General features: G+C 41.4%; 1 protein-coding gene across 2 annotated transcripts in view; it reads left to right on the top strand.

The window, feature by feature from the left end:
* The first annotated feature begins 212 nt into the window (after positions 1-212).
* The window catches only part of LOC121541587 (trafficking protein particle complex subunit 13-like), a 33424-nt gene continuing 15442 nt past the window's right edge, over positions 213-18194 (top strand). For both annotated transcript variants that reach the window (XM_041850708.1, XM_041850707.1), the window contains exons 1-2: positions 213-294; positions 14122-14190. In XM_041850708.1, coding sequence (XP_041706642.1) covers positions 249-294; positions 14122-14190 — 115 coding nt within the window. In that variant the 5' untranslated portion in view covers positions 213-248. The remainder of the gene's footprint in view (positions 295-14121; positions 14191-18194) is intronic.

Below are 18194 nucleotides of genomic sequence, written 5' to 3'. Positions count from 1 at the left end.
ATACAGAAGCTTTGTGGCTATATTGTAAAAAATCATGAAAACAAAATTATTTTTGGTCTTAATTTAAGGTTAGGCATAAGGTTAGCAGTGTGGTTAGGTTTAAATCAGATTTTAAGAAGATAAATTGTAGAAATTGGCGAGAAATCAGATTTTAAGAAGATAAACTGTAGAAATAGGCGAGGTTTAGCTATTTGTGGCTGTGGTAACTAGTGACGACCACATGGAAGTTCAACCGAACTCCGGACATAATGGAAGTAAATCAAGCAAAACAAGAGCATCTACTTGCATTAAAAGGTATTTTACTGAGTTAAATACATGATAACATTGTATAAAACAATATACTTAAGCAATATACTCATTCGGGTCGCGTTTGATTTGTCCGTTATGTTGATATCTGAAAAGAAGAGGTTGTTTACATCTGTTACTGACAACTTCTAGCTAATGTGTGGCTAATAGATGAACAAGTTCGCTAAATGCGCAGCTAGTATCGAGCAAATTAAAACAGAACTTGCTGTTGATAAGGGGTGTGTTGACGGTGTCTATTTTTTGTTTTTTCAAGAGCCAACCTTGTTAGCGTAACGACCGTTAACGTTAGATAGTAACTTAGCAAGGTTATGTAATGTTAACAATATTATGTCACATTTGCCATATCATGACCATTTGCATACTATATCTAAAGATGTTCGCCTATTCCTCTCCTATATCATACTGTTACCTAGCGCCTGATCATGACTATGTTCCATTGCATAGGGTTAGGGTTCCCACACGGCCAAATCTCCATGTTAGGGGGTGAACGTTAAAATAATAATAAGGGTTACATGGAGAAAATCGGAACTTTCTGAAATGAAAATGGATGGCCTTCCATTCAGCAAAATATATTTAATATATTTAAAAAATCAAGTGACCCTCCCCTATAGCCAAAATTAATAATGAAAACAATGTCGATAGCAGAGAACATCTACCATTTACCCAAACTTGTTGGACAGACCAGAACCTTAGATATGCAGTTTTAGAAACTGTTCAATGTTGGTCTTGTAATCTTTACATACGGTAACAATGTTGATAGCGCATAGGGCTGCTGGACAGAAGGTTGTGGGTTCGCGGACCACCGTGGACAAGAGTTGGGGTGGAAAGATTTAAAAGCATAGCATGAATCTATTGTCGTATTTGCAGGTCCGATAAAAAATGCAATCCTACGTCATTTTACATATTAGCAGAATATGTTTTAATACTACACACATTTCCCGAAATTACAGGCTATGAATGGACAGAGAGATAATAATAGACCTATGTGTTCATTTTATCATATTTCTCAAATGCCAAATCATTGTGTCTTGTTTGCAACAAAACTTTCCCTGTTTGCAAATAATTAAATCTGAGACAATATTAGGAATCTGGGCCTGGTACTTTCAAAAGTTATGCCTACCTTTCCACCACAGACAGAGTAGGCCTACCAACACAGAAAAATTTAAGCTTTAACTGCTGGCTACTCTTCTTCTGTGGCTTAGCCCAATGAGAGAAGGTCACAAGTGTTTCCCTAAAAATCTGTCTGGATTTAACATATTCTACTGTACAGAAAGTGAATAGCTTAATCAATTAGTGAGGTCGGGCACTGATGTTGGGCGATTAGGCCTGGCTTGCAGTCAGCGTTCCAATTCATCCCAAAGGTGTTTGATGGGGTTGAGGTCAGGACTCTGTGCAGGCCAGTCAAGTTCTTCCACACCGATCTCGACAAACCATTTCCAATCAGGCCTTTATGGTAGAGTGGCCAGACAGAAGCCACTCCTCAGTAAAAGGCACATGACATCCCGCTTGGAGTTTGCCAAAAGGCACCTAAAGGACTCTCAGACCACGAGAAACAAGATTCTCTGGTCTGATGAAACCAAGATTGAACTCTTTGGCCTGAATGCCAAGCATTACATCTGGAGGAAACCTGGCACCATCCCTACGGTGAAGCACAGTGGTGGCAGCATCATTCTGTGGAGATGTTTTTTAGTGGCAGGGACTGGGAGACTAGTGAGGATCGAGGGAAAGATGAACGGAGCAAAGTACAGAGAGATCCTTGATGAAAACCTGCTCCAGAGCGCTCGGGACCTCAGACTGGGACGAAGGTTCACCTTCCAACAGGACAACAACCCTAAGCACACAGCCAATACAATGCAGGAGTGGCTTCGGGACAAGTCTCTGAATGTTCTTGAGTGGCCCAGCCAGAGCCCGGACTTGAACCCGATCTAACATCTCTGGAGAGACCTGAAAATAGCTGTGCAGTGACGCTCCCCATCCAACCTGACAGAGCTTGAGAGGATCTGCAGAGAAGAATGGGAGAAACTCCCCAAATACAGGTGTGCCAAGCTTGTAGCGTCATACCCAAGAAGACTAAAGGCTGTAATCGCTGCCAAAGGTGCTTCAACAAAGTACTGAGTAAATGGTCTGAATACTTACAGTGAGGGAAAAAAGTATTTGATCCCCTGCTGATTTTGTACGTTTGCCCACTGACAAAGAAATGATCAGTCTATAATTTTTATGGTAGGTTTATTTGAACAGTGAGAGGCAGGATAACAACAACAAAATCCAGAAAAATGCATGTCAAAAATGTTATAAATTGATTTGCATTTTAAAGAGGGAAATAAGTATTTGACCCCCTCTCAATCAGAAAGATTTCTGTCTCCCAGGTGCCTTTTATACAGGTAACTAGCTGAGATTAGGAGCACACTCTTAAAGGGAGTGCTCCTAATCTCAGCTTGTTACCTGTATAAAAGACACCTGTCCACAGAAGCAATCAATCAATCAGATTCCAAACTCTCCACCATGGCCAAGACCAAAGAGCTCTCCAAGGATGACAGGGACAAGATTGTAGACCTACACAAGGCTGGAATGGGCTACAAGACCATTGCCAAGCAGCTTGGTGAGAAGGTGACAACAGTTGGTGCGATTATTCGCAAATGGAAGAAACACAAAACAACTCAATCTCCCTCGGCCTGGGGCTCCATGCAAGATCTCACCTCGTGGAGTTGCAATGATCATGAGAACGGTGAGGAATCAGCCCAGAACTACAACTACACGGGAGGATCTTGTCAATGATCTCAAGGCAGCTGGGACCATAGTCACCAAGAAAACAATTGGTAACACGCTACGCCGTGAAGGACTGAAATCCTGCAGCGCCCGCAAGGTCCCCCTGCTCAAGAAAGCACATATACAGGCCCGTCTGAAGTTTGCCAATGAACATCTGAATGATTCAGAGGAGAACTGGGTGAAAGTGTTGTTGTCAGATGAGACCAAAATCGAGCTCTTTGGCATCAACTCAACTCGCCATGTTTGGAGGAGTAGGAATGCTGCCTATGACCCCAAGAACACCATCCCCATCGTCAAACATGGAGGTGGAAACATTATGCTTTGGGGGTGTTTTTCTGCTAAGGGGACAGGACAACTTCACCGCATCAAAGGGACGATGGACGGGGCCATGTACCGTCAAATCTTGGGTGAGAACCTCCTTCCCTCAGCCAGGGCATTGAAAATGGGTCGTGGAAGGGTATTCCAGCATGACAATGACCCAAAACACACGGCCAAGGCAACAAAGGAGTGGCTCAAGAAGAAGCACATAAGGTCCTGGAGTGGCCTAGCCAGTCTCCAGACCTTAATCCCATAGAAAATCTGTGGAGGGAGCTGAAGGTTCGAGTTGCCAAACGTCAGGCTCGAAACCTTAATGACTTGGAGAAGATCTGCAAAGAGGAGTGGGATAGAATCCCTCCTGAGATGTGTGCAAACCTGGTGGCCAACTACAAGAAATGTCTGACCTATGTGATTGCCAACAAGGGTTTTGCCACCAAGTAGTTAGTCATGTTTTGCAGAGGGGTCAAATACTTATTTCCCTCATTAAAATGCAAATCAATTTATAACATTTTTGACATGTGTTTTTCTGGATTTTGTTGTTGTTATTCTGTCTCTCACTGTTCAAATAAACCTACCATAAAAATTATAGACTGATCATTTCTTTGTCAGTGGGCAAACGTACAAAATCAGCAGGGGATCAAATACTTTCTTCCCTCACTGTGTATGTATATATATATATATATATATAAACTCAGGGAAAAAAAGAAATGTCCCTTTTTCAGGACCCTGTCTTTCAAAGATAATTTGTAAAAGTCCAAATAACTTCACAGATCTTCATTGTAAAGGGTTGAAACACTATTTCCCATGCTTGTTCATTGAACCATAAACAATTAATGAACGTGCACCTGTGGAACGGTTGTTAAGACACTAACAGCTTACAGAAGATAGGCAATTAAGGTCACAGTTATGAAAATTTTGGACACTAAAGAGGCCTTTCTACTGACTCTGAAAAACACCAAAAGAAAGATGCCCAGGGTCCCTGCTCATCTGCGTGAACATGCCTTAGGCATGCTGCAAGGAGGCATGAGGACTGCAGATGTGGCCAGGGCAATACATTTCAATGTCCGTACTGTGAGACGCCTAAGGCAGCGCTACAGGGAGACAAGACGGACAGCTGATCGTCCTCGCAGTGGTAGACCACGTGTAACAACACCTGCACAGGATCGGTACATCCGAACATCACACCTGCGGGACAGGTACAGAATGGCAACAACAACTGCCCGAGTTACACCAGGAACGCACAATCCCTCCATCAGTGCTCAGACTGTCCGCAATAGGCTGAGAGAGGCTGAACTGAGGGCTTGTAGGCCTGTTGTAAGGCAGGTCCTCACCAGACATCACCGGCAACAACGTCGCCTATGGGCACAAACCCACCGTCGCTGGACCAGACAGGACTGGCAAAAAGTGCTCTTCACTGACGAGTTGCGGTTTTGTCTCACCAGGGGTGATGGTCGAATTCGCGTTTATCGTCGAAAGAATGAGCGTTACACCAAGTCCTGTACTCTGGAGCGGGATCGATTTGGAGGTGGAGGGTCCGTCATGGTCTGGGGCGGTGTGTCACAGCATCATCGGAATGAGCTTGTTGTCATTGCAGGCAATCTCAACGCTGTGCGTTTACAGGGAAGACATCCTCCTCCCTCATGTGGTACCCTTCCTGCAGGCACATCCTGACATGACCCTCCAGCATGACAATGCCACCAGCCATACTGCTCGTTCTGTGCGTGATTTCCTGCAAGACAGGAATATCAGTGTTCTGCCATGGCCAGCGAAGAGCCCGGATCTCAATCCCATTGAGCACGTCTGGGACCTGTTGGATCGGAGTGTGAGGGCTAGGGCCATTCCCCCCAGAAATGTCTGGGAAGTTGCAGGTGCCTTGGTGGAAGAGTGGGGTAACATCTCACAGCAAGAACTGGCAAATCTGGTGCAGTCCATGAGGAGGAGATGCACTGCAGTACTTAATGCAGCTGGTGGCCACACCAGATACTGACTGTTACTTTTGATTTTGACCCCCCCTTTGTTCAGGGACACATTATGTGGAACTTGTTCAGTTTCTGTCTCAGTTGTTGAATATTGATATGTTCATACAAATATTTTCATTTGTTAAGTTTGCTGAAAATAAACGCAGTTGACAGTGAGAGGACATTTCTAAAGGAAAGACCAACATAACGTTTTTAATAGGGCATTGGGCAACCACGAGCCGCCAGAACAGCTTCAATGCACCTTTGCATAGGCTAGATTTTACAAGTGTCTGGAACTCTATTGGAGGTATGCGACACCATTCTTCCACAAGAAATTCCATAATTTTGTGTTTTGTTGATGGTGGTGGAAATTGCTGTCTCAGGCGCCACTCCAGAATCTCCCATAATTGTTCAATTGGATTGAGATCTGGTGACTGAGACACACACACATACTCTTTAGGGCCTGTTAAACTGAGCTGTTGTTTGGTCCCACCCACAGCCCTTGTCTTTTTGGAAATTGGAACTACAATCTTACTGCTGGCAATGTCATAAGAATCACTCACTACCCAATCCAGACGCAACTGGTTTCTCCTCTTATTTTTTTTAGGGATGGGCACAGTTGTTAGAAAGTGTGGATATCCGAACGGACGTTAGTATTCGATTACTTGGGAAAGTATACCTTTTTTAGGAGACAAAAATACTTATATTTTTCATTTTTTTAAGGCTTTGTCTAAAATGTAATATCTATGTGATATTGCTACGTAGCCTACAAGGATAGACCATTACGTTCAACATTTTAATAAACAACAGTTATGTCTAGCATGCTAGCAGATACAGTGCCTTGCAAAAGTATTCAGCCCCCTATTTTGTTGCATTACAACCTGTAATTTAAATGGATTTTTATTTGGATTTCATGTAATGGACATACACAAAATAGTCCAAATTGGTGAAGTGAAATGAAAAAAACTTGTTTCAAAAAATTGTAAAAAATTAATAACGGAAAAGTGGTGCGTGCATATGTATTCACCCCCTTTGCTATGAAGCCCCTAAATAAGATCTGGTGCAACCAATTACCTTCAGAAGTCACATAATTAGTTAAATAAAGTCCACCTGTGTGGAATCTAAGTGTCACATGATCTCAGTGTATATATACACCTGTTCTGAAAGGCCCCAGAGTCTGCAACACCACTAAGCAAGGGGCACCACCAAGCAAGCAGCACCATGAAGACCAAGGAGCTCTCCAAACAGGTCAGGGGCAAAGTTGTGGAGAAGTACAGATCAGGGTTGGGTTATTAAAAAAATATCAGAAACTTTGAACATCCCACGGAGCACCATTAAATCCATTATAAAAAAATAGAAAGATTATGGCACCACAACAAACGTGCCAAGAGAGGGCCGCCCACCAAAACTCACGCACCAGGCAAGGAGGGCATTAATCAGAGAGGCAACAAAGAGACCAAAGATAACCCTGAAGGAGCTGCAAAGCTCCACAGCGGAGATTGGAGTATCTGTCCATAGGACCACTTTAAGCCTTACACTCCACAGAGCTGGGCTTTACGGAAGAGTGGCCAGAAAAAAGCGATTGCTTAAAGAAAAAATTAAGCAAACACGTTTGGTGTTCGCCAAAAGCCATGTGGGAGACTCCCCAAACATATGGAAGAAGGTACTCTGGTCAGATGAGACTAAAATTGAGCTTTTTGGCCATCAAAGAAAACGCTATGTCTGGCGCAAACCCAACACCTCTCATCACCCGAGAACACCATCTCCACAGTGAAGCATGGTGGTGGCAGCATCATGCTGTGGGGATGTTTTCCATCGGCAGGGACTGGGAAACTGGTCAGAATTGAATGAATGATGGATGGCGCTAAATACAGGGAAATTCTTGAGGGAAACCTGTTTCAGTCTTCCAGAGATTTGAGACTGGGACGGAGGTTCACCTTCCAGCAGGACAATGACCCTAAGCATACTGCTAAAGCAACACTTGAGTGGTTTAAGGGGAAACATTTAAATGTCTTGGAATGGCCTAGTCAAAGCCCAGACATCAATCCAATTGAGAATCTGTGGTATGACTTAAAGATTGCTGTACACCAGCGGAACCCATCCAACTTGAAGGAGCTGGAGCAGTTTTGCCTTGAAGAATGGGCAAAAATCCCAGTGACTAGATGTGCCAAGCTTATAGAGACATACCCCAAGAGACTTGCAGCTGTAATTGCTGCAAAAGGTGGCTCTACAAAGTATTGACTTTGGGGGGGTGAATAGTTATGCACTCTCAAGTTTTCAGTTTTTTTGTCTTATTTCTTCTTTGTTTCACAATAAAAAGTACTTTGCATCTTCAAAGTGGTAGGCATGTTGTGTAAATCAAATGATACAAACCCCCAAAAAAATCAATTTTAATTCCAGATTGTCAACAAAATAGGAAAAATGCCAAGGGGGTGAATACTTTCGCAAGCCACTGTACCCGTAGACGTCCAGTCATTGTGCTAACGCTAATTAGCATTGGCTCGCGAAACTACCTCTAACTTCCTTCATACTGGACACAGAGACATAAAAATGGTATCCACCAGTTCATCTGACTCTGCCAAAATCCCGACGCATCCCTTTAATTAACTCAGGAACTACACTTGTGTGGAAGCACCTATTTTCAATATACTTGGAATCCTTTATTTACTCAAGTGTATCCTTTATTTTGGCAGTTACCGTGTGTGTGTGTGTGTGTGTGTGTGTGTGTGTGTGTGTGTGTGTGTGTGTGTGTATATGTATATATACAGTACCAGTCAAAAGTTTGGACATACCTACTCTTTATTTTTTTACTATTTTCTACATTGTAGAATAATAGTGAAGACATCAAAACTATGAAATAACACATATGGAATCATGTAGTAACCAAAAAAGTGGCAGCAGCTAATGAGGATCCATAATAAATACAAATACATGTCATGTTTCTCTTTGAAATCAGTATTACTCAGACAGAAAAACAGATGCACGGCTCTACATTTCATGACATCATTATTGACAACACTGCACGCAATTCTATGTTCATAGGACATATATACTACCAGTCAAAAGTTTGGACACACCTACTCTTTATTTTTACTATTTCTTACATTGTAGAATAATAGTGAAGACATCAAAACTATGAAATAACACATATGGAATCATGTAGTAACCAAAAAAGTGTTAAACAAATCAAAATACATTTTATATTTGAGATTCTTCAAGGTAACCGTCCTTTGCCTTGATGACAGCTTGCATGGGGCACCAATTAATTTTTTAAATAATGTTTGAGTCTCTAAGATGGCATAAACCGTGGCAAAATATGTAGAATTGCAGGAAATGTGCAACATTTTATCTCCGCCACATGGCAAAATGTGTAGAATTTCAGTCAATTAAAACAGCAACATTTTGTCACTGCAGCCAACAGGAGGGCCTCTAACATTGCTGGTCGGTGACCGCACCATTGGCCACACCCATGGCCACGACCTTGCCACGCCCACCACCTAAGCCCCATTTTGATCCAGAAAAACCTGTGGTACCGCTCAGATGGTGTGGTCCTCTGTAGCTCAGCTGGTAGAGCACGGCGCTTGTAACGCCAAGGTAGTGGGTTCGATCCCCGGGACCACCCATACACAAAAAAAAATGTATGCACGCACGACTGTAAGTCGCTTTGGATAAAAGTGTCTGCTAAATGGCATATTATTATTATTATTATGGTGTATAGATCCTCAACTAGCCTAACGATCAAGAACTGAAACTAACCACTCGTTTTAATCCTCACAACCATTTCACGGAGCAAACACTAACCCTAGTCACCTTACTTTAACCCAAGGATTCCCAAACCTTTTGGGCCCACAACCCCATTTTTGATATCAAAACAAATTTGGACCCCACCATGTAACAATACGTTATGTAATCAATGGCCAATGTTTACAGTTTTTATTGGGGCTATGACAGTCTATTACAAATCAGTCTGAGAGTGCTTTTGACAGTATTTCAATCTGAAGGAAGTATGGTTTGAAGTGACTGAAATGCCTCAGAAAGGCAATACTTTTATATGATCTTCTGTATAGAAAAGAACATGATCATTGATTATCTTCTTTTCCCCCCAGGCTGATTAAGTGCCTGGTCTTGTTTATGTTTTTCTAATGAGAATTGTGGGTATTGTAGAGGGAAACAGAAGATATATATACGTGTTCATTATATTTCAGTGATGGGGTCATAATATTTTGTAGCTTAAACTGTTCAAAAGAGATCCACATTTGTAGGAAGAAAACAGAAACCGCTCTGTTTATTACAACCACATCTAGCGACTACCGGAGGTTACTGACATGGTTCTATGAACCAAGTGCGATTTTAACATAAATCTAAACTTAACTAAAGAGCCACTGAACACGCGGATTGGCACGTGTGTTTTTCTGTTGCTTATTAGAAAAACAAGATTGTCTTGGAGGTGTTTTTCCTTACCTATTCCGCCTTTGGTTAATGATGTATGTCCTCCATGAGACACTGTAGATGCGAAAGCCTATTACACTTCCTCAAAATCCCCAGAATGAATCTAAAATACAGTTGAAGTCGGAAGTTTACATACACCTTAGCAAAATACATTTCAACTCAGTTTTTCACAATTCCTGACATTTAATCCTAGTAAACATTCTCTGTCTTAGGTCAGTTAGGATCACCACTTTATTTTAAGAATGTGAAATGTCAGAATAATAGTAGAGAGAATTATTTATTTCAGCTTTTATTTATTTCATCACATTCCCAGTGGGTCAGAGGTTTACATACACTCAATTCGTATTTGGTAGCATTGCCTTTAAATTGTTTAACTTGGGTCAAACGTTTCAGATAGCCTTCCACAAGCTTCCCACAATAAGTTGTGTGAATTTTGGCCCATTCCTCCTGACAGAGCTGGTGTAACTGAGTCAGGTTTGTAGGCCTCCTTGCTCGCACACACTCTTTCAGTTCTGCCCACAAATGTTCCATAGGATTGAGGTCAGGGCTTTGTGATGGCCACTCCAATACCTTGACTTTGTTGTCCTTAAGCCATTTTGCCTAACTTTGAAAGTATGCTTGGGGTCATTGTCCATTTAGAAGACCCATTTGCGACCAAGCTTTAACTTCCTGACTGATGTCTTGAGATGTTGCTTCAATATATCCACATAAATGTCCTTCCTCATTGTAATGATGTCATGTTATAGGATTGTGAGGACAGAGGAAGAGTTAAGAGATGAGTGGTTTGGGGCCATGAAGTCTACATTCCATTATGTCAAAGGAGATTACTGATATTTAGGATAGCATGAGTGATGTTTAGGATAGTGACTTGGGGTAAAGAGTGATGAACATCAAAGACAGGGAGTGCCCATGGAGACTTGCCAGATGTATGCCAGGAAGATGGTAATAAAGGCTATATATGGTAGTGTCTTCTTTGTTCAAGTGACGAAGGGCAAAGCCATGTCGGTTTGTTAGATGAACCCACGAGCTCGTGATTCAATAAATACTTGGTATAAAGTCTCCACAGAATGTCTAAGTATATCCTTGCATCCTTGATTCTTTGACACCCGAGAAACTCATCATAACACTGATGATGCCATCTATTATGTGAAGTGCACCAGTCCCTCCTGCAGCAAAGCACCCCCACAGCATGATGCTGCCACCCCCGTGCTTCACGGTTGGGATGGTATTCTTCAGCTTGCAAGCGTTCCCCTTTTTCCTCCAAACATAACGATGGTCATTATGGCCAAACAGTTCTATTTTTGTTTCATCAGACCAGAGTACATTTCTCCAAAAAGTACGATCTTTGTCCCCATGTGCAGTTGCAAACCGTGGTCTGGATTTTTTATGGCGGTTTTGGAGCGGTGGCTTCTTCCTTGCTGAGCGGCCTTTCAGGTTATGCCGATATAGGACTCGTTTTACTGTGGATATAGATACCTTTGTACCTGTCTCCTCCAGCATCTTCACAATGTCCTTTGCTGTTGTTCTGGGATTGATTTGCACTTTTCGCACCAAAGTACGTTCATCTCTAGGAGACAGAACGCGTCTCCTTCCTGAGTGGTATGACGGCTGCGTGGTCCCATGGTGTTTATACTTGCGTACTATTGTTTGTACAGATGAACGTGGTACCTTCAGGCGTTTGGAAATTGCTCCCAAGGATGAAACAGACTTGTGAAGGTCTACAATTTTGGCTGGTCTTGGCTGATTTCTTTTGATTTTCCCATGATGTCAAGCAAAGAGGCACTGAGTTTGAAGGTAGGCCTTGAAATACATCCACAGGTACACCTCCAATTGACTCAAATGATGTCAATTAGCCTATCAGAAGCTTCTAAAGCTTTTTCATTTTCTGGAATTTTCCAAGCTGTTTAAAGGCACAGTCAACTTAGTGTATGTAAACTTCTGACTCACTGGAATTGTGATATAGTGAATTATAAGTGAAATAATCTGTCTGTAAACAATTGTTGGAAAAATTACTTGTGTCATGCACAAAGTAGATGTCCTAACTGACTTGCCAAAACTATAGTTTGTTAACAAGAAATCTGTGGAGTGGTTGAAAATCTAGTTTTTAATGACTCCAACCTACAGTGAGGGAAAAAAGTATTTGATCCCCTGCTGATTTTGTACGTTTGCCCACTGACAAAGACATGATCAGTCTATATTTTTAATGGTAGGTTTTTCTGAACAGTGAGACAGAATAACAACAAAAAAATCCAGAAAAACGCATGTAAAAAATGTTATGAATTGATTTGCATTTTAATGAGGGAAATAAGTATTTGACCCCTCTGCAAAACATGACTAAGTACTTGGTGGCAAAACCCTTGTTGGCAATCACAGAGGTCAGACGTTTCTTGTAGTTGGCCACCAGGTTTGCACACATCTCAGGAGGGATTTTGTCCCACTCCTCTTTGCAGATCTTCTCCAAGTCATTACGGTTTCGAGGCTGACGTTTGGCAACTCGAACCTTTAGCTCCCTCGACAGATTTTCTATGGGATTAAGGTCTGGAGACGGGCTAGGCCACTCCAGGACCTTAATGTGCTTCTTCTTGAGCCACTCCTTTGTTGCCTTGGCTGTGTGTTTTGGGTCATTGTCATGCTGTAATACCCATCCACAACCCATTTTCAATGCCCTGGCTGAGGGAAGGAGGTTCTCACCCAAGATTTGACGGTACATGGCCCCGTCCATCGTCCCTTTGATGCGGTGAAGTTGTCCTGTCCCCTTAGCAGAAAAACACCCCCAAAGCATAATGTTTCCACCTCCATGTTTGACGGTGGGGATGGTATTCTTGGGGTCATAGGCAGCATTCCTCCTCCTCCAAACACGGCGAGTTGCGTTGATGGCAAAGAGCTCGATTTTGGTCTCATCAGACCACAACACTTTCACCCAGTTCTCCTCTGAATCATTCAGATGTTCATTGGCAAACTTCAGACGGGCCTGTATATGTGCTTTCTTGAGCAGGGGGACCTTGCGGGCGCTGCAGGATTTCAGTCCTTCACGGCGTAGTGTGTTACCAATTGTTTTCTTGGTGACTATGGTCCCAGCTGCTTTGAGATCATTGACAAGATCCTCCCGTGTAGTTCTGGGCTGATTCCTCACCGTTCTCATGATCATTGCAACTCCACGAGGTGAGATCTTGCATGGAGCCCCAGGCCGAGGGACATGGACAGTTCTTTTGTGTTTCTTCCATTTGCGAATAATCGCACCAACTGTTGTCACCTTCTCACCAAGCTGCTTGGTGATGGTCTTGTAGCCCATTCCAGCCTTGTGTAGGTCTACAATCTTGTCCCTGACATCCTTGTAGAGCTCTTTGGTCTTGGCCATGGTGGAGAGTTTGGAATCTGATTGATTGATTGCTTCTGTGGACAGGTGTCTTTTATACAGGTAACAAGCTGAGATTATTAGGAGCACTCCCTTTGTGTGCTCCTAATCTCAGCTCGTTACCTGTATAAAAGACACTTGGGAGCCAGAAAACTTTCTGATTGAGAGGGGGTCAAATACTTATTTCCCTCTTTAAAATGCAAATCAATTTATAACATTTTTTACATGCGTTTTTCTGGATTTTTTTGTTGTTAATCTGTCTCTCACTGTTCAAATAAACCTACCATTTAAAATTATAGACTGATCATTTCTTTGTCAGTGGGCAAATGTACAAAATCAGCAGGGGATCAAATGCTCTTTTCCTCACTGTAAGTATATGTAAACCTCCGACTTCAACTGTAACTCAAGAAATCTGTAATACATTTTGACGTTTTTGCTGAGGATGTTTTAGTTGCACAATTTTACATCTAACCAGGGTGTTTGGTGCAGTATTTTTCAAGTTAAAAAAAATGTTTTATGTGTTGTCTTATGTAAACGAAGTCGGAGCTGCTGGGCAGGTCTGTCTCACTGTCTATGCTATTGGATAGAGAGCAATCACCGCAGCTGTTCACCCCATGTTAGTAGGCAAATGGACATCATCAAATCAAAACCCAACCTTCATTTACCCGTTGTGACGCACAGATGTTCCAAACTCCATTTTAGACTGACTTTATGACCAAAAATATCCTATTTACACTTTGTAGTACATTTTCACACTAGATAACTGTTTCTGACTCATATCGATGCCACATAGACCGTTTTCAAAGGGATTCGTTGCTTTTTAAAGGCAGTTGCTCTTTAAAGTGTCAAATAGCATGTTATTTCATGTTAACATGGAATTTCGATCTAGAATTGCAAGCAAGTAAACTTACCTACCTTACCTTACCTTAACTGAACTATTTTATCTCTTTTATCCTTTGTCTTTCACAGTGATGCGGTTAACAAAACCCACTCTCTTCACTAACATGCCAGTGACATGTGAAAATCGAGACCTCCCAGGTAAGCCTCTTGATTTATTTTACCGCCAACATGTAGTAGAGTTGTAGAATCTTTATTAGGCCTATCCAGTTTGCTTTGCAGCTGTAATTCAAAATAAATGACATAGGCATATCAATATAGAACAGAGAAAAGCTCAAATGTCTTTAGTCAATAAGTATTCAACCCCTTTGTTATGGCAAGCCTAAATCATATCAGGAGTAAAGAATTTGCTTAACAAGTCACATAAAAAGTTGCATGGACTTTGAATGACTACCCAATCTCTGTACCCCACACATACAATTATCTGTAAGGTCCCTCAGTCGAGTAGTGAATTTCAAGCACAGATTCAACCACAAAGACCAGGAAGGTTGTCCAATGCCTCGCAAAGAAGGGCACCTATTGGTAGATAAAATACAAATACTATATCCCTTTAAGAATGGTGGAGTTATTAATTAAGCTTTGGATGGTGTATCAATACACCCAGTCACTACAAAGATACCGGCATCCTTCATAACTTGCCGGAGAGAAAGAAAACCGCTTAGGGATTTCACCATGAGGCCAAATAAAACAGTTACAGAGTTAAATGGCTGTGATAGGAAAGAACTGAGGATGGACAACAACATTCTAGTTACTCCACAATACCCACCTAGCACATTTGGTTCCTAGGGAAGTTGTGGGAACGTACGTTTTTGGTTTCGCATTGGTTCTGGGAACGAAGCCATAAGTTTCCTGACCAGTAAAAAGTTAAACTTCGCCTCTTCTGGGATGTTAATTTTTGGTTGCAGGGAGGTTCTGAGAACGTTTTACTATGGTTCCCGGAAGGTTTCCTGGGAGGTTTTATTAACGTTCTGAGAAAGGAAATTATAGGTTATTTGAAGGTAATTAAATAACGTTCTGAGGACACGTTTCAATAAGACTTTTAATAGCACTGCTAGCTTAGGTTAACTGTTTTGAACTCCAAGCACAGATATGACACATGAACATTAATTTGCCTAAGCATTAATCATGCAAACACATTTCTTTTTTAATGTGGCACGGCGTCAAGTAAGATTAGAACCTATGATCTTCTGTTCTCTAGCCTTGGAATTAGTCCACTGCGCCACCAGTATTTTTTTATTTTGTTTTACTCATACGAAGCTGTTCAGTTTAGTCTATTCAAACAGACCCCATTTCAAAGGAAACAAGCACTCATTAAGATCAGGTGTGGCCAAATAGTGGTGTGGCCAACACAGCTGAACACACTTAACAATATAGAGGATAGAAAAAGTTTTGTTGATGCTGAAAACGGAATGTATATGTTTTTAAATAAAATTCTTAGAATGTTCTTTGAACATTACTAATGTTTTGTTGTGGTTTTTATGGAAAAAAATGGTAATGTCCTGAGAACGTGACTTTAAATAGAACCGTGAGGAAACTTGCAGAAAAAGTTATGCTGAAGTACTGAAATTCCCACAGAAGAACTCTCGGAGAACGTGACTTTAAATAGAACCATGAGGAAACCTGAAGAAAACCTTATGCTGATGTACTGAAATTCCCACAGAAGAACGTTGTATCTTAACGTTCTTGGAACACTTTGAGAACATTACTTTAAACGGAACCATGATCAAACCTGTAGAAAACGTTATGCTGAAGTACTGAAATTTCCACTATTTGAGAACATTCCCAATGTCAAACCAGTTGTAGAACGTTCCTAGAACATTACCAAAATTGAAATGAGATGTAACCATGTTTGAACTTTTAGGAAACGTTCTGTTAAAGTAATGAAATACCAAGAAAATAATGGTTTATTTGTCAAGTGCCTTAAATGTGCTGAGAATGTTTGAAAGCCAAACAGCTATCCTGCACCATTCCCAGAAACTTGTGGGAAGGCTGTATGCTAAATAACCATAGGACAACCACACTCTCACCAAGCCCTAAGAAACATATGGTTCTCAGAACATTATGTGCTAGCTGGGTACTAACGTAAATTACAGAGTGAAAAGAAGGAGGCCTGTACAGAATAAAAATATTCCAACGCATGCATCCTGTTTGCAATAATAAATAATAATAACTAAAGTAATACTGCAAAAAAATTTTGCAAAGAAATGAACTGTTTGGCCTGAATATGTTTGGGGCAAATCCAACACATCACTGAGTACCACTCTTCATATTTTCAAGCATGGTGTTGGCTGCGTCATGTTATGGGTATACTTGTCATCAGCAAGGAGTAGGGAGTTTTTTGCGATAAAAAGAAACTGAATAGAGCTAAGCACAGGCAAAATCCTAGAGAAAAACCTGGTTAAGTCTGCTTTCCAACAGTCCCTTGGAGACAAATTCACCTTTCAGCAGAACAGTAACTTAAAACACAAGGCCAAATATACACTGGAGTTGCTTACCAAGACGACATTAAATGTTCCTGAATGTCCTAGTTACAGCTTTGACATAAAGGTAGACTCAGCTAATGGACGTTGCCACGAGCAGCACCACAGATATTGCGATGAGTGAGATGCAAGGTATACAGAAGATAGCCCTATTTGGTAAAAGACCAAGTCCATATTATGGCAAGAACAGCTCAAATAAGCAAAGAGAAATGACAGTCCATCATTACTTGAAGACATGAAGATCAGTCAATATGGAACATGTCAAGAACTTTGAACGTTCTTAAAGTGCAGGTGCAAAAACCATCAAGCGCTATGATGAAACTGGCTCTCATGAGTACCGCCACAGGAATGGAAGACCCAGAGTTACCTCTGCTGCAGAGGATAAGTTCATTAGAGTTACCAGCCTCAGAAATTGCAGCCCAAATAAATGCTTCACAGATTTCAAGTAACAGACACATCTCAACATCAACTGTTCAGAGGAGACTGTGTGAATCAGGTGTTCATGGTCGAATTGCTGAAAAGAAACCACTACTAAAGGACACCAATAAAAGAAGAGACTTGTTTTGGCCAATGTTTAGACCAGTGTAAATATGTCCTTTGGTCTTGAGTCAAATTGGAGATTTTTGTTGCCAACCGCCGTGTCTTTGTGAGAAGCTGTGTGGGTGAACGGATGACCTCCGCATGTGTATTTCCCACCGTAAAGCATGGAGGAGGAGGTGTTATGGTGTAGGGGTGCTTTCCTGGTAACACTGTCTGATATTTATTTAGAATTCAAGGCACACTTAACCAGCATGGATACCACAGCATTCTGCAGTGATACGCCATCCCATCTGGTTTGGGCTTAGTGGGACTTTCATTTGTTTTTCAACAGGAGTTCAAAGTTCAAACCTCCAGGCTGTGTAAGGGCTATTTGACCAAGAAGGAGAGTGATGGAGTGTTGCATCAGATGACCTGGCCTCCACAATCCCCTGACCTCAACCCAATTGAGATGGTTTGGGATGAGTCAGACCGCAGAGTGAAGGAAAAGTGCCAACAAAAGCTCAGCATATGTGGGAACTCCTTCAAGACTGTTGGAAAAGCATTCCAGGTGAAGCTGGTTGAGAGAATGCCAAGAGTGTGCAAAGCTGTCATCAAGGCAAAGGGTGGCTATTTGAAGAATCTCAAATATAAAATATATTTTGATTTGTTTAACACTTTTTTTGGTTACTATATGATTCCATATGTGTTGTTTCATAGTTTTGATGTCTTCACTATTATTCTACAATGTAAGAAATATTAAAAATAAAGAAAAACCCTTGAATGAGTAGGTGTGTCCAAACTTTTGACTGGTATTGTATGTATGTTAACCCTTTACACTTGTGGGAATTGGCCGATGGATAGGACTCAATTGAAATGTTTCTTACAGAATAAATATGAAACGCATATGCATTACCATGGTAGCAATTGAAAGGGAACAGTTTGGAGATAATGCAAAAAATATTAGACCAAAGCTGAGGACACAACCGTTCACCTGACACAAGACTGAATCCAAACGTTACACTGATGATTTCATGTGCATTTTATATTTACTGTACTTTTCACTGCATTTGTTGATAATGACATCTGAAAATACTCTGGATCCATTCAGTAACATGATACGAATATTCCTGGAAAATGTGTTGTAGG

Source organism: Coregonus clupeaformis, chromosome 27 (genome assembly GCF_020615455.1).
Source record: "Coregonus clupeaformis isolate EN_2021a chromosome 27, ASM2061545v1, whole genome shotgun sequence".
Taxonomy (NCBI): domain Eukaryota; kingdom Metazoa; phylum Chordata; class Actinopteri; order Salmoniformes; family Salmonidae; genus Coregonus; species Coregonus clupeaformis.
Note: the sequence above shows the minus strand (reverse complement) of the source record. Positions and strands in the feature narration are given on the sequence as shown.